A 22,030-nucleotide genomic window follows, 5' to 3' on the forward strand; every position below is an offset into this window, starting at 1 on the left:
AAGTGATGTAAATCTCTTTCAGCAACGCCCTGGCAAACTTTTTCTCCAGAAAAAAAAAAAACAGCCTTTTGCTGTTGCCTTTTTCACACATTGCTTTGTGTTTAACTTAGTCATATAACCAAAGTCTTTGTGAAAGAGAACATTGTGTAGGGTTAGGAACAGTAGACGTTTATTTGAGGGTACTTAAGAAAGTATTACAAGTTGAAAAAAGTCCATATTACACTCGATAGGAATTCATCCTTGAATAAAACTTTCTTAAAGGAACGTGTCTGTCATCTTCTGTATAACTTGTAACTCGTTAACGGCAAAACACTTGTCAAACAAACTGATCTAGAAATTATAAAAAGCATAAGCATTTCGGCTTAGCTTTTATTCGGCCCCTTAGCAGGACCTTTCTTCTTGGCAGAACCTTGTTTTTTAGGCTGGGCTTTGCTGGCCTTCGCTTTGGCCTCTTGGGATTTTGGGGGCTTAGGTTTGGTCGGAGGAGCTTTGGCTTCCTCAGATGCAGCTGCGGCTTTCTGACCGTGCTCCTCTTTGAGGGGCTCTTGTTTGGGCGGTTCTGGTTCAGGTAGCTCAGGTTTAACAGCTTCATCTTTGTCCTCTTCTTTCATGACAGGCTTTGGCTGAGTGGATTCCTCTTCGACTGTCTCTTCTGCTTTTGTCACCTTTTCCTGGCTTGGTTCCTCTTTGGCAGACTCTTGTTTTTCTGTCTGTTTTTCTGTTATCTCTGGTTGTAGAGGCTCTTCAGGAAGTTTGGATTCCGTCTCAGGGTTGGCTGGTTCAGGATTTGTTGGTTCTAATGGCTTCTCTTCGTTTACAGTAACAATCTCGGGTTTGTTTTCTTCTGCAGTAGAGGGTTCCTCTTGTGTTGATTCCTGTTTTTCCGTTGGTTCAATGGACTCAAGTTGGGGAGTCTCAGTGATCACTGGATTCTCTTGTGCTGTCTCCTCTTGTGCTGTCTCCTCTTGTGCTGTCTCCTCTTGTGCTGTCTCCTCTTGTGCTGTCTCCTCTTGTACTATCTCCTCTTGTGCTGTCTCCTCTTGTACTATCTCCTCTTGTGCTGTCTCCTCTTGTGCTGTCTCCTCTTGTGCTGTTTCCTCTTGTGCTGTCTCCTCTTCCTCACTATCCGATTCTCCAGCATCATCTGTTATGGGACTTATCAAGGAGGCTGCAAAATCCTGCAGGCGGGCCTGTTCCACTCGCAGCCTCTCCATCTCTGCGGTGAACACGGGGCTGAGAGCCGGGATAGGAAGTTGAGCGAGCTCTGGAAGATCATCTAGTTGGGGTATGTCCACCGCAGGTGCTAAGGTCTCCTTTTCTGAGTGCCGTATTTCTTTAATCTTGTTGTACAAACCTTTTCTTTCATCCTGCAGCACTCTGCACAGAGTTTCCAGACGATCGATTTTTAAAGTGAAGAGCTCAAACTCCTTGGCCTTTTCTGATCTCTGTTGGAGTTGAGTTAATCAGTTAGGAAGTGCAAAGCTAATGCTCAAATACTGACAGGTCATGTGTGTGTGAGTTACCTCGTCAATCATTTCAACTAGAGCTTTATTGCAGCTTTCAAACCGGGTCTTCCATGTGCTTGACTCCTTTTCCAGCTTCTTCATCTTCTTTGTCATCTATTAAAATGGAAATGTGATCAGCGTTTTGTAAGAGTTATATGCCTTAAAAATAGACAAAGACACTTAAAACGGTTCACAACAACAAAAAAAAAATAAAATTCCTAACAAGCATTTTTGTCTTATTTTCCCTGTTGAAATATCTAAAAATCCCTGAAGCAAGATATATGAGCTAGACACAACACTATAAGATATTAAGACTGTTTTCAGACGATGTATCTTTAATGAGAGTGTATTTTGTCTTACTGCACTGGCAGATTTGTTCAGTTGTTTTAAGTATAAACATGTGGGAAAAAACTGACAGTACAAAGAGACAAAATACACTTTTAAAAAAACATTCTGTGGCAAAAAGTCTTAATATCTTATGCAGTGTTGCTTCTCAAGTAATATTCTCAAGTATTATTAAATATTTGTACTGGAAGAAAAATGACCAATTAAAACTAAGATGTCGTTTATTGCATTGTTTTCCTATTAATTGTCGGCTTCAGACTAAATGTGTGAAACACAACAAACCTTATCCATCTCCTGTTTGAAAGTGGCGTATATCTCATTGCTTTTTGCTAATGTGCTCTGGAACTCATCAAACTTCTGCGAGTACAAAACAATCTGTAAAAAAAAATAATTAGACTTAGCCTCCTGAAAATCTTTGGAAAATAATGCCTAAATCCATGTACAGTAAGAGAAACATGCATGATCAAGAATGTTAACATTTATACTGCATCAGCTTGGCCTTCCTTATCATTCAATTATTATATATTGATCTTATTATTTACACACTGGAAAAAGACGTCAAGTTTTTCACAGGTCTAGAATCCAAATTTGTTCTTTGCTTTGTAAAATTCATTCATTCATTCATTCATTCATTCATTCATTCATTCATTCATTCATTCAGGTCTAATGTAAAGATAATAATCGTAATTAATCACTGATGTTGCAACTGCACTGTAAACTGAACAGTTTAAATGAATTAAATAAAATGAGTTCATTTCACTCAAATATTACTGAAAATTCATTCTACTTAATAGAAAAAAGTTACATGAACTCAAAATCTGATTGTATTAAACTGAGTTGCAGCATATTTCTAGTTCCTCTGCATGCTTTGCATCAGACTGTATAAGGAGAATAAATGTTGAAATAAAGTGGGGTTTTTTTGGGGGGGGGGGGGGGGGTGCACAATATTAATATAGGGAGAGATGTGTTAGTGTTTAATGTTCAGTTATGTTGCAGGGTTTTCTGTTATGTTGAAGGTTTGTAGGGTTACCATTGTGGTGAAGAGTAGGTCAAAGATGGGCTGCAAGCTATATATACACTGCATGTTGATGAACTATGTACATGCAAATATGTACATTAGCACATGCAAGTGTGCTGTTGCTTACTAGTTAAATATGATATTAATGTAAACAAACTGAATATAGTTTATTCAGTATTTCAATTAAATTGTAATTAACATGTTTGTACAAAATAAAATGGTAAAGTTCTACCAACTTAATCTTTGAGTTAATTAGTTTACTTAAATGTTTTGAAGTAATAAGTTTCCATGAATGTTTTGAGTATTCCGAACTTATCGGGTTTCGCAGTGTGCACTTTATATGCACTCCATCTTTAATTAGTCAAGGCAAATGTTCCATTCAAAAAACACGAAGCTTTAAATAAGTGAGCACTTCTGCAATGTGTTTAATGTGTAAAATTTAGTGTTTAGGCACTTGTGAACTATAATAATTTACTGACATAATGTATTTCTGTTTGTGTTGCTGTAGAGCGATGAGATGGAGGAAGTCTTCATACAGTCATCACCATAATTAGCTCATCTTTGTGGTAATTCAGAGACATTTAAAAATGTATCAGTATCTGCATTATTTGTCTGTTTGAACACAAAATTATAAAACATTTCATTGCAGCACTTTTATGATACTTTTGTAGCTGTAGACAACATCATTCCTTATTCATTATCATTGCATAAAAAAAAAGCGATTTCTCTTTTTGATTTCCACCGAAGAAAGGAATTCATACCTGTTTGGAACGACATGAGAGTGAGTAAATGATGAATCCAAATTTTCATTTTTGGGTACATTTTTTCTCTAAGCACATACAAGTTTATTTTAGGCTCTTCTGCTTTTTTTCTGTAATTTATCTATCCATCTGTAAATTGCCTTTTAAATATAAATTTGTTTGTGGTTTGTCACACAGCTCAACGAGAGCAACGCCACAGCTAGAGAAGAGAGAGAGCGGGATTGTGGGTAATGCCACAGCGGTAGATATTCACCTGAGCCTGCATGATTGTGTGCTGCTCTTTCAGCTCTTTAGTCTGTAGTTTCCACTCTGCAGCCTGAGTGAGTAACTGGTTAAACACAAGACACACACAAACAGGTGAGACCAAGAACTCGCCATTACCTGTTTCTTCATCTGTAACTCCTGCTCCCTCATTGTGTAGCATTTCTTTGTTTTTTCAATTGCATCTCTAAGCAACTAACAACATAAATGGTGAGATGTTAACATGTGGCACTTTCCAGTTTCATTAAAACATTGAACAATTAGGATCCAAAATGAACTTATTGACACACTTGAGAAAATTTAGACACAATATTGTCAACATTGTCTGTTTTTGCTCAATTTCGCCAATGAAAATAGTTCCAAAAACAAAGCCACAGCAGAACTGTTGTGCATCTCTGAGCAACACACAGCAGTGTTTCATTACTGAATCAATCCACGGCTTTTAATGAATCGAGTGAGACAATGATTCAGAAACCCATTCATAACGACGGTCACTGCTTCATTCTGTTTGAATGAATCAGTTGAATGAATGACTGAATGACTCACTCATTAAGACAGTGACTTGCCGCCACCTGGTGGTTTTAGTTTCATATTTAGAGTATCATTTAATCCTTCATTCATATTCACACCACCTCTGAGCTTCATTAAACAGTCTGTGTAAATATATGTAAATGCCACTTCAGATGCAGCTTCTGAAAAACAAAATGTCATGGCCACATTGTAGCCTTAAAGGTTTATGTATAATAAATTATGTTGAATCAAGAAAAAAAAAAAAACATTTCTAAAGCTTTTTGTAATGTCTTTACACAATAATGAATTTATAATATTTTTTTTATATAGCTGACAGCTCAATTTGAATAACACAATCATCATGTCAGTTATCAGCAAAGGTCAGACTATCATTCGTATAGATTGACTTAATATGTTATGCAGTTCCTTATAAAATGACCCCCCATACTTGCATTTGGCACTTGATGATTGTTAATGATTGTTCATTTTAGACCCTGCTTGTAAAGGAATTCATTGTAAGCACATGCAAATGAATCTGTCTCCTCTTCATTTTACTCTAGGCAAACCTGAAGAGCCAGAGCAGGAGATCTGTGTCTGTGTGTCTTACATATTCCTTCTCTCTCTTGTGCTTCTCTTCAGCTTGTCTGAGTAGTATGTTGGCTTCTTCCAGCTTGGCATCAGACACTTTCTGCTGTAGATCTCTGTGTTTGAAGATCTTCTCTAAAGTCTGCATAAAAAAACACAAGGAAGAGTATTTATTTAGACTTAAAGGAAACATATCAGATATGCTTAAATTATTTTATTGATTATAAATATTTTATTTTACCCCTCTGCTTAAACTGTTTTTTAAAAATGTATATTTTTTGGAATTCTAAAACTATTTGCAAAAGAAAGATTGGTGACTCATTTTAACGTCTTTTTGTATAAAACCACATGCATGTGGAACCTTATAAATAGATATCTGGAATTGAGAACAGGGCATCTATGGAATTGTATCGTTGTGTGTTTGTTTTTCCAGCTTTGGTCGGTAGACGGTTCTTAGAAATAAACCTTTATCTGCCTCAGTCAACAGTACAACATTTTTTGTCTCTATCATAATGACACACCTCACAACTAGAACATTTTCCAGGATCAACATCCTTTGTTGTTCTTGGAACAGCTTTCGTTGTCAATCATTCTTTTACAGATAAAATCAGAGGGTGGCAATTGGTGGATGTTCTTCTTCTTGTGTAAATCACATTGAGTTTGATTCATGTCTCTACTTCAGCCAGGCGAGGGCAGTAGAGACACACAGCACAATTTGATCTTGAGTCATTTAAATTCTTGCCCGACAGACGGGGTCTGATTTAGCCCAACACACAGCTGCGTGTGAGCAGTCTCTGTGGTACCCATCAGGATGACAGATTGATCTTAACTTCCCCTCACATCAGGCTTGTCATTCCACAGGCCGATCCTCATGTGATTAGATTCAGAATACAAGAGTGTTCTACAAGGTGCAATATTCACTGTCAAACCGGGCGTGAATCACTAAGTCGTAGTCAAAAAAATCAAGTATCTGCTGTGCATATAGCAGGTTTAGAAAGTGTTAGGGTGTAGTTTCCTCTGGCTCATGATGTGAAATTACAGCTCTGGCAGTTTCAAACTCTAAATGGCGCATCCCTAAAAATGCCCATGTACAAACACTGCATCAAAAGTTCAGAATAATTATGATTAAATTATTTATTTTTTTAATAGAAGTTACTTAAGCTTACCAAGAATGCATTTATTTGATCAAAAATCCAGTAAAATTGTTAAATATTATTAGTTTAAAAAAAAAAAATCATATTGTAAAATGTAATTTATTCCTGTAAAGCTGAATTTCCAGAAGTCATTAGTCTTCAGTGTCATATGATCCTTCAGAAATCATTCTAATATGCTGATTTGGTGCTCAAGAAACATTTCTTATTATTATCAATGTTGAAAACAGTTGTGCTGCTTCATATTTTTTATGAAAACTGTGACAAGCTACCATCCAAATGTTTGGAAATAAGATTCTTTAAAAAAGAACAATAATTTAAAACGTTTAATCAGCAAGGATGCATTAAATTGATCATTGAGAGCATTATTGTAACAAAAGATTTCTATTTCAAATAAATGCTGAACTTTATTAATCAAATTATCCAGATTTTTTTTTATCACAGTTTAAACATGGTTCACCATTATTAATAATTGAGCAACAATAATAATTTATGTTAATTCAGCAACAAATCAAAATTATTTTTGAAGGATCATGTGACACTGAAAACTGGAGTAATGATGCTGAAAATTCAGCTTTGGAATAATCCATCACAGGAATAAATAAATAATAAAATATTAAAATAGAAAACAGTTATTTGAATTTGTAATAATATTTCACAATATTACTGTTTTTTACTGTATTTTTGATCAAATAAATCAGCCTTGGTGAGCATAAGAGACTTCTCATGACTACAAAATATTAATTATTCCGCACTTTTAACCAGTAGTGTAGTGGCTAAGTTTGGTACATTTTTCGGGTAGACCAGAACAAAATCCAATCGGATGCATTTTCAAATGTATTACAATCACTTATGGTGCACACATACTTGTACCAAAATCTAATCTCGGCCATACCTTGGGGGTGCAGCTTTAAATGGATTTGTGGCTGAATCGCTTTGACAGATGTGTTAGATATTGGGGTGTTTGAAATGGTCAATTCATTTTGCTGGCTTTCGCTGTATACACTGGCTGCACAGGTTTTCGGTCTGCTTCACACCACAAGCACATATTTATTTATGGGCCCATATTAACAGGTTACAGTATTCACACTGCCTGTGTAAACGGCACAATGATGTGTGGCAGGAGCTTCTGTTATGCAGATGAAAGGTGGACCTGCTGTGGATTTAATGGATTTCCAGACTGGATTTTATGAGTCCAGATTTGTATAGTCTTGTGTGTTTAATATAATGCGTGTGGATACCTCCTCTCGCCGCTCATATTGCTCTATGATGGTCTTGAGTTTGCTGGCCAGCTCGCTGTTCTCTTGGCACAGCTTGTTGTTGCGGTTACTGTGCTGCTCGATCTGAGACTGAATGTCCACCAGCGTGCTCTGGAAATGAGTGCTGATCTCCTTCCGCTTCATTTCATCCTCCCGCATCCTTTGCAGACTCTCCTCCTGCAGGGAGAAAGAGAGAAGGAAACGTGTGGGAAACATGTAGCCTTAAGATATGAAAGCAATAGATCTAGTGTGAGATGGGCAAATTATGTAATGTCTGTGGTGGAAATGACATTATAAACATTCGTGGAATAAAATGCTTGACTTCTATTCAGGCTTATTTCATAGTTGGCATTTTATATAGCTTCAATACATAGAATTAAGTACAATTTTGTATTATTTGAAATCATGATTAGAAATGACAAAAAGAGCAACATTTAACTTGACTTTATTTGTTTTTGTTTGTTTTCTTCCCTCATAAATGTCTTCCCTCGTAAAACTGAAACTAAAATTAATCAATATTTTTGTTAATTGAAATAAAGCTGAAATAATATAAAACATAAATATTAAATGAAAAACTTCAAAAATGAACTGAAATAAAGTTAAAGTTGAAGTACTATAATTACTGAAATAATATTTCATTAAAGCTAAATGGAACTAATTAAATAACGAATACAAATGACATGACTAAAATGAAAATGAAAACTGTAAATAGAAAAATAAAAGCTAATTAAAATATGAATAAAAACATAATAGTGTATAAATAATACTAAAATAACACTAAACATGTAGACACATTTTTTAATAAAACTTTATAAGAGACAAAATTATTGGTTGTTATGGAAATTACACTACAACTAATGGACATATGTTAAATTTACATTTTCATTATTTATTTATTGTTTGTAAAAATTATTGATATATGCCTAGTGGTCTATGTTTATTTCAGTAATTGAAAAACATAATTATAATGTTCTAATATTTCCATGATGGAATTTTCATATTAAAAATCTTTGTCTGGGATTGTTTTAACAATAAAGCAATAAAATATATATAAAAGGCATTTGAGAACAAGCAAACAAGTATGCATGGTTAAAAAAAATGTAAGGCATGTGACCTTCATATAAAAAAAATCTGTGATTTAAATGTATTATTTTTTTTGTTATATGTGATTAAGGAACAACCTTTTGGAAGTGGCTTTCACCACATTATTTGATATAGTGGAGAATGACAGGAAATTGAAGTGATAGGGAATGGACATGTTATAGGCTGGACTTGAACCTGAGTGGTCCACATGAGTACCTAGCTCAACATGTCCAAAGCAGGTGCTCCACAGCACCAACAAAAAGGTCATCTTTGAACTGCACTTACAAGGGCTGAGTGTGAAGACTAGCTTACGAGCATATTAATAATCAAATGGTGTTAATGTCATATCATGCTCTAAAAATCTAGATTTGCGGAACGAGATAAACAACATCATCTTTTTTTAGTATCTCGGATTGGACGTCTGCCATCCCATGTGTGCGCTCTGTAAACATGAGCTCCTGTTTCAGAGACGCCGGCTTCCTGACTCAGCTAATCGTAAGGAATCCAAGCATGCAGCGTTCCTCTCAAGGGCTGAAGCTGTTTGCTTGCCTGTGTTTACACATGGCATGAGTCTCAAGCTCCCATCTGGGAAAGGTGAAGCTGTTCTACCTATACACAAGCTCATTAGGGAGGTGAATCGTGAGCACAAGGGAAATGACCCCAGATTAAATGTAATTTACTGTCATCATAGTCGAGAGTCGCACCTACACACAGGGCTTAGATGTTCTTTTCTGACCTGCTCACTAATGGCTTCTATAATGTTTGAATAAAATTGATTGGGGAGAGAACAAGGTCAAAGCCAGCCTCTAGAGAGGGATAGCATCAACTTCCAAAGACATGCAGTCTAGAGTTCATATTAGTGCAAGAGTTTAATATCTTCAATGCCTGGAGGAGGACAAAAAACGAAAACAAAAAAACAAACATGATTAGAAAGCTCCTCTCTGAGTCACGTTACTATGGAAGCTGGTTTCCGCCATGGAGTACAAAAAAAACCCCCATAAAAATAAAAATATAAACTCAGAATTGAGGAAACGAGTCAAAATTGAGAGACAAACTCTCAATTGTGAGAGAAAAAATTGCACGTTATATCTTGCAATTCTGACATTTTTTAACTGTGAGATAAAAACTCTTACAAAAAAAGAAGTTTATTCAAGTGTGCTATTAGTATACTTCTTTTCAACTAAAAATAAAATATCATTTCAGTCTACTTTTTATGTACTTCTCCTCAGAAATATACTTAAAATTAATATTAAAGTTAAGTTCAATTAAATATGTGCTACGCTGACTAAGGTCTAAGATGTAGGCTACACGCAATTATGAGTTTGTAACTTACAATTGCGTATCGTAATCTCACAATTGTGAGAAAAAAAGTCTGATTTGTGAGATATAGGGCCCTATCTTGCACCCAGCGCAATTGACTTTGTACACCGACGCATGTATCATTCCTATTTTGCACCCGCGCAAAGCGGACTTTTCCATCCACAGACGCACGTCGGTTAACTAAGAAATACACTTGCGCTCCCGGGGGCGGTTCAGCGCAAAGAGGAGGCGTGTTCCGGCGCAAACGTTCCCTCATGCTATTTTACAGGTTTAGAAAACAATTCCGCCACTGACCGAAAAAAAACAGTTTAAAGTCAGTGGCGCGTTGCGCATGTTATTCATATGCTATTTTAAGGGCGCATGCTTGGCCATAATCAATGTAGCGTGTGCACAACGCGCACTTTGATTCTCTCATCTACACAGAAGCAGCAGTTTTCATTTTTGCAAATCATACATTATTACAATAGATAGATAGATAGATAGATAGACAGACAATTTATTATAAAGGCATACATCTAGCTTACACATTTACCCAAATTATCATACGCCTGTTTAACCGAAGTTAATTTGGGTGGGTTTCTCAATTTCAATGTAACTTCTCTCTCTTTTACGGCCGTGACAAGAGCGTTGCTCTTCTCGGCTGTGAACCGCTCCTGGCGCGCGCCTGGCAAATCCGCCGTTACAATAGCAATCCGCTATGGAAAAAGCGCGTCTGCTCTTAAAGGGAATGTGAGATGACGCTCTGATTGGTTTATTTCACGTTACGCCCAAACCAAACCTATGAATAATGAAGCTACTTCAGACCAACTCCTTTTAGATTTGCGCTGGGCGCAAGAGTCATTTATCCCGCCGGGAAAATAGCAACAGCGCCCAAGACCCGCCCACAAAGTTACTTGCACTTTGCGCTTGACACTTGAGTTTCAGATCGTTAAAATAGGGCCCTGAATCTCATAATTGTGAGAAAAAAAAGGCAAAACTGATGATTAAAAAGTTTCGATTGCCAAAACAGAAAAAAGTTGTCTGTATGAATGCTGGGACAGAAACCGCTCCCTTTTCTTTCAACTTCCACCAGCACCTGTTCATTGAATAGTACAAATAGACTGAAATCAGTTGCTGAACTGCAGAGAAAATTGCTCCAGGTGCTTTTCACAAGATTCGTAACATCTTTCATATTACGTAAACATTCACCGAACGGAGGTTGAAATTGTCTCTTGGGAGGCAACATAATTGTTTGGCAGATTGAAAAGGCATGAGTGGACCACTATAGCCGACATCTGCGAGCATTTCATGTGCTGAATAGTTTTTGTAAAATAACAAATATGGAAACAGAGCTGAGAGAACCCTTCTCAAATTAGGTTGCAGCTCTTAATATTCTTAACCGTTTACATCGGACATAATCTCAGCTCCTGGATGGCCTGCAGAGTTTAGCTCCAACCAGCTCTAACGCACCTTCCTGGAAGTTTCTAGTAATCCTGAAGGCGGGCCACCAACTACTGGCCTGGCATGTATACAGCATTTTTAACCGTTCTTGCTGATCCGTGTGAGCGGGGATATTTTTGACAGCGTTGTCGTCTGTACACTGAAAACGAAAAACTTCGTTGTCATGTAAACGTACCCTCAGATTACTACATGCATAAAAAACAAGCAAATTATTTTGAAAGTGCTCCCTGTATTCGGCGACCAGTGAAGTGTGATTCTCATGTGAATGACTTATAAACCTTTTCTTATAGTGAATTAAAAACATACAGCTCTAACAGTGAAACCTGATTCCCTCGTTAACACTTGGTCAAAGCTGTTTCTTTTGACTCCAAACACATAAAGCGCAAGCGATACAGTTCGAATCGAAAACGAAAGACTCTTCTGGGTCAGTTGCATACAGTGCTACCATTGAAGTCCAATTCCCAAGCTAATGATTTTTTTTGAACAAGCTATTTTTAGTGAATCAAAAAATACAACAAGTTTGATACCCTTGTTAACAACTGTTATGAGATGGTTCATTTTAGTGAATCAAAAGTCTGATTCCCGAGCTAATCATTTGATCTCAAAATGTAAGCTTTTATTTGCCTACTAATATTACTGGAGTCTTCATCTCACAAGTGCATATTATTTTTATTTTTTTTTAGTAAAAGCTCTAATTTAAATAAATATGGAAAATCATTTGCAAATCAAACTGCATTAAATCTTTTATTCTGAATACAGCAGATTTCACCCCCCAAAAAAATCTGCATGTTTTGTCTTGGGATGTATATAGTCTCTAGCACCAACAGAACGGCAGAACAGGAGGCCATGGCCTCTGCAGTGATTTGAGCCAGTGACACATTCTCTTTGACTTTTGATTTATAAAAGAAGGGCAAATGCCATTGAAGCTCGGTAACACTATCCCTCTTGTCATAGTGACCTGTCAGCAGCGCTTTGAGTCTGAGAAGTCAGTGTCTGATCGAGGCAGAGACACAGAGACACAGCAGTAACGTCCCACTGGGCTCAAAGACACCGTTTCCTCAGAAGGAAGTTGAGTCGACTCAATCTCAGCAATCAAAACACTGAGTAACAAGATAACAGGACAACAAGTCAAGCTCAACAATCTCCAACATGGCAAACAAGAAGTTGCTATAAGGTCTATTTCTGCGGTGTTATCTAATTCAGATGAAAACACCCCTGAATGCACATAAAAACAAAACGCTTTATATCAGTCAGACGGCTTTTCTTTTCTAAGTGAATGGTTCTTGTCTCATATCTCATCTTATATCATGTTCAAGTAAGTATTTGACTTGTAATTATATATTTTTTAGTTTAGGGATGGAAAAATGGAAACATCCCCTCCCACCCAGTATAATCGAATGCAAATATGAGACAATTGAATGAAGAGAGAATATTTTTGTTGGAAAAATTCAACAGTGGAGCCTATTCAATAAAACATTAAGGAAACATTTTCCAAATAATTTAATGTTTATGAAAGACGTCCCTTATGCTCACCAAGGCTGCTTTAAAAAAAAAAAACACACAATTTTTATTTTTTTTTATTTTTAATTTTAATTATTTTTTTAAATGTACTTTATTCATGTGATGGCAAAGCTGAATTTTCAGAAGCCATTGTCTTTATTCATTATGATTTGGTACTCAAGAAACATTTCTTATTACTATCAATGTTGAAAAGAGTTGTGCTGCTTAATATTTAATGAAAACACTTTTGTAAGATTATAAACGTCTTTACTGTTTAATGCATTCTTGCTTTAAAACTAGTTTTTCAAAACAATTGTATACCCCGAAACTTTTAAATGGATTATGGAAATATGCATGTTTATTTTTTCTAAAAGAAATAATGTACGTTTCTTATCATATATAGTTTGTTTCATTTGTTTCTTTTCATCTAAATGCATTAACGTAACCTAACTTTCTATCACAACTTGATTTCTTGTAGAGAGCTGTCAGTAGAGAGTGTTCTCACCTTCAGTGTCCTGTTATGTCTCTGAAGCTCCCTGCAGAGCATCTCCAGCTTGCTCCGGGCCAGGATGGCACGACTGTGCTCGAACTGAAGCTGATCTCTGTGCTTGACCAGAAGACCCTGTTTCTGCTGAAGCTGCTCCAGCTGTTTCTTCTCAGTCCTGTGTTCCTCCACCTGCCCAACATGCACAAAACACACACAGGTGTGATCCATACATCATCTTATTCACCGCATTAACACCTCTGGCTGGTCTAAAGCTGCTTTAAATAATGTATGTTTGGTTTTTTCAGATGTCCTCAAGAGGATTTTGGAATGACAGGATACAGACTTTTCAGTTTTCCCACATAAACTTCTTTCATACTTTCAGCTTTATGTGTCCCTGCCGTTATCTCTGTGTTCTGAAATTGAAGAGAGTGTTGGCTTTCTTGTGTGGCTTATGGCCTTGTGTTCAGACTCGCTTATTCAGCCCGGGGCGCCGTATATTTAGGTCATCGCAGTATCAGTGAAACCACTCTTAACATCACACCAGGAGTTCTTTTATTTTCTCTCTGTGTCAATCCGGTTTGTGTTCTGTTTGTTTCCTCTTAACTGTCCTCTATGCATTGTTGTTGCCGGTGGTGAAAACTGTTCAGAGAGCTCCGCTCTCTCTCAGGTCTGGATACTCACCAGCTCAGTGTATTTCCTCAACACCATCTCCACTTTCTCTTCTGGTGAGCCGAGCTTGTTCAGACTTTGCAATAAGGATGCAGCCTCTTTACCTACGAGACAAGCGTTTTATGTTCAGATCAGAGAATGGAAAGATGAGCAGAAGCCCACAAGTTCTGCACGTAAGCTTCAAAATAAATCAATGGCAGAAGTGGTGAAATCACAGCGTGATCATTTTTACGATACTATAAAATGGTTGAGAAAAGCAAACAAGACTCTGGAGATAGTACTCAGCCTTAAAAGGGATAGTTTATTCAGAAATGAAAATTCTGTCATTATTTGTTCTTTCTCATGCTGTTCCAAACCTTTATGATTGTCCTTTTTTCTATAGAAAGCTTCCAAATGACAAAAAAGGTCATTAAAGCACTGTTAACCTATAGCGCTATTTATACCTTATGCGCCAGAGAAACGAGGGCGCCGCCATTTTAGAATATTGTCTTTTGTGACGGCCTGCATACCTGTCTTTGTTATTCTTTGTTTCAGTAGGGCGGGGCTGCGATCCTGAGGGTGAATGGAGGACACCTGTGTTTGGAGTTTAACGTCCTGTTAAAAGCTTCCTACTTCCTGCCTTCCAGGGAGAGAGAGTGGTTCTCTCCCCGGCGTGTCTTCTCCTTTATGTTTTTGTTATTGCCGGCATTTTGTGTTTAGGTTTGGTTCTGTTTGGTAAATAAATTGGTTATCTTTTTATTAAGTGTTTTTGTTTTACTTCTTTGTCATAAACCGACCGGGAAGATTTGAAAACGAGCCGTTCATTAATAAACACGCGAAATGTCTGTGAAAATATAGACCGGAAGTCAAAAGACAACGAGTGCGGCGCTGAAAAGGGGCGGGGCTACATAAGGTCTATAGCTAACAAAAATATGTTCTAAGAACATTTAATAACATTCTTTGAACGGTCAAACCGTCTGGTTTATTAAATGTAAAAAAAAAATTTCAATTTGATCATTTTTCAAATATTATGGGAATGTTAAATTTGAATGTTCTCTGAACATTCTGAAACAAGTAGTAACATTTAAAAAAAAAACTTTATACGAGCATCCAAAATGCTTCAGGAAAAAAACGTTCCATGGACATATAAATAACGTTTTGAGAACATAAGACAAAACAACTTTGAATGAACATTCTATTAACATTATCAGAATACATATGTTCATAACTTTCAAACAAAGTTCTGAGAACATTCCCTGTTTGCTAACATTAACAATTAACACATTTAATTCACTGATCATTGAATGAATTGTTGATCCAGTTCACAAAACTGAATGACTGAATGATTTATTCATAAATCAGGCTGGTCCAGTTCTCAAGTTCAGTACACTTACTGACTCACTGAATGATTCAGTTGCAATGGCTACCAGCTCAATTTATCTTTGAATATTCTCACACCAAACTATGAATTATGACTTCAGAAAACTTGAAATATAGAGCATGGGTCATAAGAACCACTTTATGATAAGTTATGATACATTTTCTGGTACTTTTGTGTTCTTTTTTAATCTTGAAAGCTAATGCACCTGTTCATTGTAATTGAATTGAAATGAGTGACCAGTACAATACTGTACTATATTCAAATTTTCTCTTTTTGTGTTCCACAGAGGAAAGTCACACAGGTTGGAACAACATGAGAATGAATAAATGATGACAGAAATGACATTCTTGTGTAAACTTTTCCGTTAACCCCAAGAGTGTGGCAGAAAGTGTGGCATTTTGATGGTGAAGTGGTCTTTAGTATTGACGTGAGGACCCTTTTCTTGAGAATGGAAATTTTCCAAACAGTTGATTACTGCACTCATAGCACTCAACCATCCTGCTGAAAAACCCAATCACTGTTTATGGCTCCATCTGTGTGATTGAGAGGTGCTGCATATGATGTTGTTTTTCAAACATAAAACAGTAATCAGTATTCTAACTGAAATCTCTGCTATGTGGGTCATTCTACAAAATGGATGCCATCAGTGTCACTCTTTCATACAGTTCAAATGTTTGGAGTCAATACAATTCTTTTTAAAATAAATTAATTTACTTTAATTTAGCAAGGATGCATTAAACTGATCAAAATTGACAGTAAAAACGTTATTTCTATGTCAAATAAATGTTGTGCTTTTGATTTCTTTATTCATCAAAGAATCCTGAAGAAATTGTATCGGGAGTTTACACGAAAATTTTAAACAGAACAACTGTTTTTAACATTGATAATTATAGTAGAGCACCAAATCAGCATATTAGAATGATTTCTGAAGGATCATTACAAAATGATCGTAAAATGAATGTAAAAATATTTCATAATATTACTGTTTTAACTGTATTTATGATCAAATAACATTTTTTTTTTCATCATAAGGATGCCATTTTTTTATGCTGACCAAATGTGAATTCTCTTTGAGAGGTTTAGTCTTTTAGTTTGTCTGTTTAATCTCAAGATGTTTGTCAAACTATAACAGAGAAGAAGTGCAGATTCCTCACCCAGGCCCTTGAGGAGTTTCTTATCAGCTTTCTGCTCCTTCTCAGCAGCTTCTTTGGGCTCTGCCTCTTCATCAGCCTTCTTCTCGTCAGACTCCAGGATGGAGATCTGCTCCTGCATCAGACTGGATGCTGCTCCATACGTGTTGATTATATCCTCTAGCTGCCTCCCGAAGTCCTCCATGGGGTCCTCTGGCTGCTCCTCGTTGCCATTGACTTGTTCATTGGCGCTCTCAGGGGTTTGGTCACTGCCCTCCATCATCTTCTGCAAAAATCAAGTTAAATATATCATAAAAGTGCTTCATAAGAAAGCAGATTGATTAGCAGAGGTAGAACAGCCAATTCCTTGATTACACTCTTGGCTTGATGCTGAAATGAGAATGTTGAAATTAATGAGAAGTGATTATGCATTTCTTGTAGAGAGGTTTGATATGACTCCCTGAAATCACCAGCCACTTAACTGAAGACGGATGGCTTTTGGCCAGTCTGTGGTACGTTTGCATTAATAGAAGGAATTTGTGTTTGAAATGCATGAGGTTGTTTGTAAGAAATGTGAATTCTGCATGTAGATTAATATATAAATATAAAACATCACCATACAACAGTATCGTTACATAGTACACACACACACACACACACACACACACACACACACACAAAAGTCGGTAAGAGTCTCTCTTATGCTCACCAAGGCTGCATTTATTTGATCAATCTACAATTAAAACAGTAATATTGCTATTACCATATTATTACCTTTTAAAATATCTGTTTTCTCTTTTAATATATGTAACAAATGTAATTTATTCCTATAATGTCAAAGCTGAATTTTCAGCAGCCATTACTCCAGTCTTAAGTCGTAACATGACCTTTTAAAATCATTAAAAATCATTCTGATTTTGTGCTCAAGAAATATTTATTATTATTATTATCATTATCATCAATGTTGAAAACAGTCGTGCTGATTAATATTTTTGTGTAAACTGATCCTTTTTTTAGGATTATAAATGTCACTATTGATCAATTTGATGCATCCTTGCCGAATAAAAGACTGACCCAAAAGTTTTGAATGGTTGTGTGTGTGTGTATATACAGTGAGGAAAATAAGTATTTGAACACCCTGCTATTTTGCAAGTTCTACTTGGAAATCATGGAGGGGTCTGAAATTGTCATCGTAGGTGCATGTCCACTGTGAGAGACATAATCTAAAAAAAAAAAAAATCCAGAAATCACAATATATGATTTTTTAACTATTTATTTGTATGATACAGCTGCAAATAAGTATTTGAACACCTGTCTATCATCTAGAATTCTGACCCTCAAAGACCTGTTAAGGCGGGCGTACACGGTGCGATTTTTGCTGTTTTTACGAGCTCGCAGATGATTTTTTTCACTCGGGAGAAATCGAGTGGAATCGGTGATGCTCGCATGGTCGCGGCTCGCAGCGTGTGAGAGGAATTACGAGCCGAGCCGAGCACGTTATGAGCACCTCCCCGACCTCCCGATCATTTTTAAACATGTTTAAAAAATTCGGGGAGTCGGCCCGATTTTCACCAGCTGTCCCCTATTGCTAATCATACACAACCACGTGGGGCTATACCTCAGTGGCAGCAACCATACAGCGTGCGCATACACTGTCACTGTCACACACACACACACACACCTCTCTCTCTCTCTCTCTCTCTCTAGTTTTTATGTTGAAAGGAATGGCTACTGTTCTCTGCTTTACAACAAATCATTTGCACACACATTTCTGTCATTTTTTCTATCTGAAGCTTTGCCTGCATGCAACATTGACGGTCTCTGTGTTTAGCGCGAAAGCTCACGTGATTGCTGCCGGCTCGGGATAAAATTCGTGCAGGACAGTCGTGCCGTGTACCAGCTGCTTTGACGCGATTATCAGTTAAACTGACTCGCAACGTGTGCAATATCTCACGACCTCCCGAGTGTCCGATCTTGGTCCGAACTCGCACCGTGTACGCCCGCCTTTAGTCTGCCTTTAAAATGTCCACCTCCACTCCATTTATTATCCTAAATTAGATGCACCTGTTTGAGGTCGTTAGCTGCATAAAGACACCTGTCCACCCCATACAATCAGTAAGAATCCAACTACTAACATGGCCAAGACCAAAGAGCTGTCCAAAGACACTAGAGACAAAATTGTACACCTCCACAAGGCTGGAAAGGGCTACGGGGAAATTGCCAAGCAGCTTGGTGAAAAAAGGTCCACTGTTGGAGCAATCATTAGAACATGGAAGAAGCTAAACATGACAATCTCCCTCGGACTGGGGCTCCATGCAAGATCTCACCTCGTGGGGTCTCAATGATCCTAAGAAAGGTGAGAAATCAGCCCAGAACAACACGGGAGGAGCTGGTCAATGACCTGAAAAGAGCTGGGACCACCGTTTCCAAGATTACTGTTGGTAATACACTAAGACGTCATGGTTTGAAATCATGCATGGCAAGGAAGTTTCCCCTGCTTAAACCAGCACATGTTAAGGCCCGTCTTAAATTTGCCAATGACCATTTGGATGATCCAGAGGAGTCATGGGAGAAAGTCATGTGGTCAGATGAGACCAAAATAGAACTTTTTGGTCATAATTCCACTAAACGTGTTTGGAGGAAGAAGAATGATGAGTACCATCCCAAGAACACCATCCCTACTGTGAAGCATGGGGGTGGTAGCATCATGCTTTGGGGGTGTTTTTCTGCACATGGGACAGGGCGACTGAACTGTATTAAGGAGAGGATGACCGGGGCCATGTATTGCGAGATTTTGGGGAACAACCTCCTTCCCTCAGTTAGAGCATTGAAGATGGGTCGAGGCTGGGTCTTCCAACATGACAATGACCCGAAGCACACAGCCAGGATAACCAAGGAGTGGCTCTGTAAGAAGCATATCAAGGTTCTGGCGTGGCCTAGCCAGTCTCCAGACCTAAACCCAATAGAGAATCTTTGGAGGGAGGTCAAACTCCGTGTTTCTCAGCGACAGCCCAGAAACCTGACTGATCTAGAGAAGATCTGTGTGGAGGAGTGGGCCAAAATCCCTCCTGCAGTGTGTGCAAACCTGGTGAAAAACTACAGGAAACGTTTGACCTCAGTAATTGCAAACAAAGGCTACTGTACCAAATATTAACATTGATTTTCTCAGGTGTTAAAATACTTATTTGCAGCTGTATCATACAAATAAATAGTTAAAAAATCATACATTGTGATTTCTGGATTTTTTTTTTTAGATTATGTCTCTCACAGTGGACATGCACCTACGATGACAATTTCAGACCCCTCCATGATTTCTAAGCGGGAGAACTTGCAAAATAGCAGGGTGTTCAAATACTTATTTTCCTCACTGTATATAGAGAGAGATTTTTATTATCATCAATGGATATTTTAATATACAATGGATATTTTAATATTAACTATAGTCTCTTAATATCTATAGTTTGTCATCTAGTCAGTGCTAGTTTTTAATGCAAGCAACACTAAAAAGAGTCACATCTGATCTGTAAGTTGCCTCCATGCCCAGTGGACATCTGAAGTGAAGCAATGAGGCGCATGTGACACACAAGGCTATGGGAGGGGGCGCAGAGAAAATAGCACAAACCACAGTGGCAGAGTATCACTGAGCCTCTAAATCTGATGTGTCACAGATAGCGCCAGACCTGAAGCCCTTCAGCTCAACACGGCTGACTTCATGTGGAATGAACTCTGAGATTCCAGAGGTTGTTTATGTCGAAGCTCTGTTGCTTATCAGGTTAAAATTACAGCCCTCTTTCCACCCTATGTGCATGTATCCACTCCTCCTCCTATCCCATCACCCCTCCTCATTCAGCAACACTGCACCTGTTGTGAAGCCACAAGCTATTTTTGGACCCTCTAAATATGGACAAGCTATTTCTTATTCTTGCCACGTACCTTCTGATGTCAATGATGGCAGTTTTACGCAAAGTGGAAAAAACAATGACTATTCTAAACATCAGTATACCTTTAAAACAAGAGGTTAAGAGTGAAACACACAGTTTAGACTAACTTAGGGAAATGCAAAAGACACGATTACTTTGCTCATACGTTAAATTGAAAATGACTGAATTATTGCATTGGAGATTTTGTCTTCATATTGTCCTTACAAAAATCACAATACGGAACCACACTATAAGGACTGAAACAAAATGTACAGCCAAGTAAAAACTAACTCAAATGTTTCTCAAAAACACGCTTGTGACATTCAGCTCAACATTAAATAAAATAGTGAAGCTCAAGACTTACCCTACACGTGTCTGTTCAGGTTCGAATAGAAAAGGAGGACAATGAACCAGCCAGTCCACAGTTTTAGGAGAGTGACAGAGAGACGTGAGGAGGGTCCGCCAGGACTCAAGACAACAGCTGACAACACGAGCCCCTCAAAATAACCTCCACTGGAACACCAATGGAAACGTTGTCCAAACACTCTGAATGAATCGGCCTGTCAAGATCCTTCTACTCAGGCTTTTCAAGAAGACAGCTGAGGAGCTAATTTTGTAGTATCCTTTGAAGGCTTTCAAATCAGACCTTTTCATGAGCTATCATAGATCTACTAATCCAATTCTCATTCTGTTTTGGCAGTTGGTTACAAGTTCAAATGTCAGTTACTGTATAGGTTTTTAACCTGGTGAAGCCTGACATAAAATAATAATCATTCTGATATTTATAAATGGCCAAAAGTAAGATGAAATTCTAATAGCTTTGTGATGTAAATCAACGAGATCTTTATAGCAGTAATGTATAGCATACTTACATAAAATGCTTATAAATATCAGTTGTCACTCTGTCTCCCAATATTATATCTTATTAAGATGAAATTTAAATGCTTAGTTTTATTATCAAAGCTCTGTAATTTATAAATAAATTATGCATGGATAATCAATTAAAGTTGCTTCAGTCCAAATAAGTTTAAGAAATATGACTACAATATAAAAGTTATTTTTGCATTTACTATATTGGGAATTATACTAAGAGGTCTTTTACTTACTAAAAAAGTATGAACGATCAATCAGACGGGAGAAGGCATGTAGTAGATTGTGTATAACAGTTTTTTCAGCAAAGCTTTGATCATGTTAATAATTTAGAGAAATTTGTGTAGGCTTTATAGGGTTAACATGCAAATCTGGGTGGCCCTCACAGTTATTGACTTGTGTACTGAATGCCTGAGGACCAATTTCTTGTAACAATCTGCTTAGTATTGGGTGTTAATGGCTCCTATTAGCATTTATATCACATTTGTCCACCATAATTCCAGTCAATTGCACTCTAATCACTCCAAATCATGCAAATTGAGAATTGTGAAGTGATTAGCATCTGCAATGCAACTCGCTCCATAATTGTTTTTGTCTGCACATTGCTAAATATTTGAACATATTTGGAATGCAACTGCAAAACACCCACCCATTCATCAAACAGTATCATGTGGTCTTTAATGAATGACCTATGTAGTGCACTTTTACATTGGCATTATCAATTTTGGGCATCAGAATCATTATTTTGCTATTTGCAATGGCACTTAGTAAAAGCCCAAATGAGTCTAAATTATTGCGGGTCATGTTAAGGATTTGTAAAGAGTGGTGGGCGATAGTCTTTCTCTCTGATAATCCT

At 37.3% G+C, this 22,030-nt stretch overlaps 1 protein-coding gene across 2 annotated transcripts; it reads right to left on the reverse strand.

Annotated features, from left to right (window-relative positions):
• Positions 1-152: 152 nt before the first annotated feature.
• txlnba (taxilin beta a) lies at positions 153-21,002 on the reverse strand. 2 transcript variants are annotated; one of them, XM_079888194.1, is made up of 10 exons: positions 20,669-21,002; positions 16,409-16,670; positions 13,907-13,998; positions 13,244-13,414; positions 7,378-7,572; positions 5,008-5,127; positions 4,011-4,085; positions 2,133-2,225; positions 1,524-1,619; positions 153-1,445 (listed from the first exon to the last, which is right to left on the reverse strand). In XM_079888194.1, the coding sequence occupies exons 2-10, from the start codon at positions 16,665-16,667 to the stop codon at positions 363-365; spliced, it is 2,184 nt and encodes a 727-aa protein (XP_079744320.1). In that variant the 5' UTR covers positions 16,668-16,670; positions 20,669-21,002; the 3' UTR covers positions 153-362. The 2 variants fall into 2 exon arrangements, with proteins under 2 accessions (XP_079744320.1, XP_079744319.1); XM_079888193.1 differs by lacking the exon at positions 4,011-4,085 and adding an exon at positions 3,883-3,957 and having other exon boundaries at positions 20,669-20,989.
• Between the last annotated feature and the right edge of the window lie 1,028 nt (positions 21,003-22,030).

The sequence above is a fragment of the Squalius cephalus genome (genome assembly GCF_949319135.1).
Source record: "Squalius cephalus genome assembly, chromosome: 12".
NCBI classification, from domain to species: domain Eukaryota; kingdom Metazoa; phylum Chordata; class Actinopteri; order Cypriniformes; family Leuciscidae; genus Squalius; species Squalius cephalus.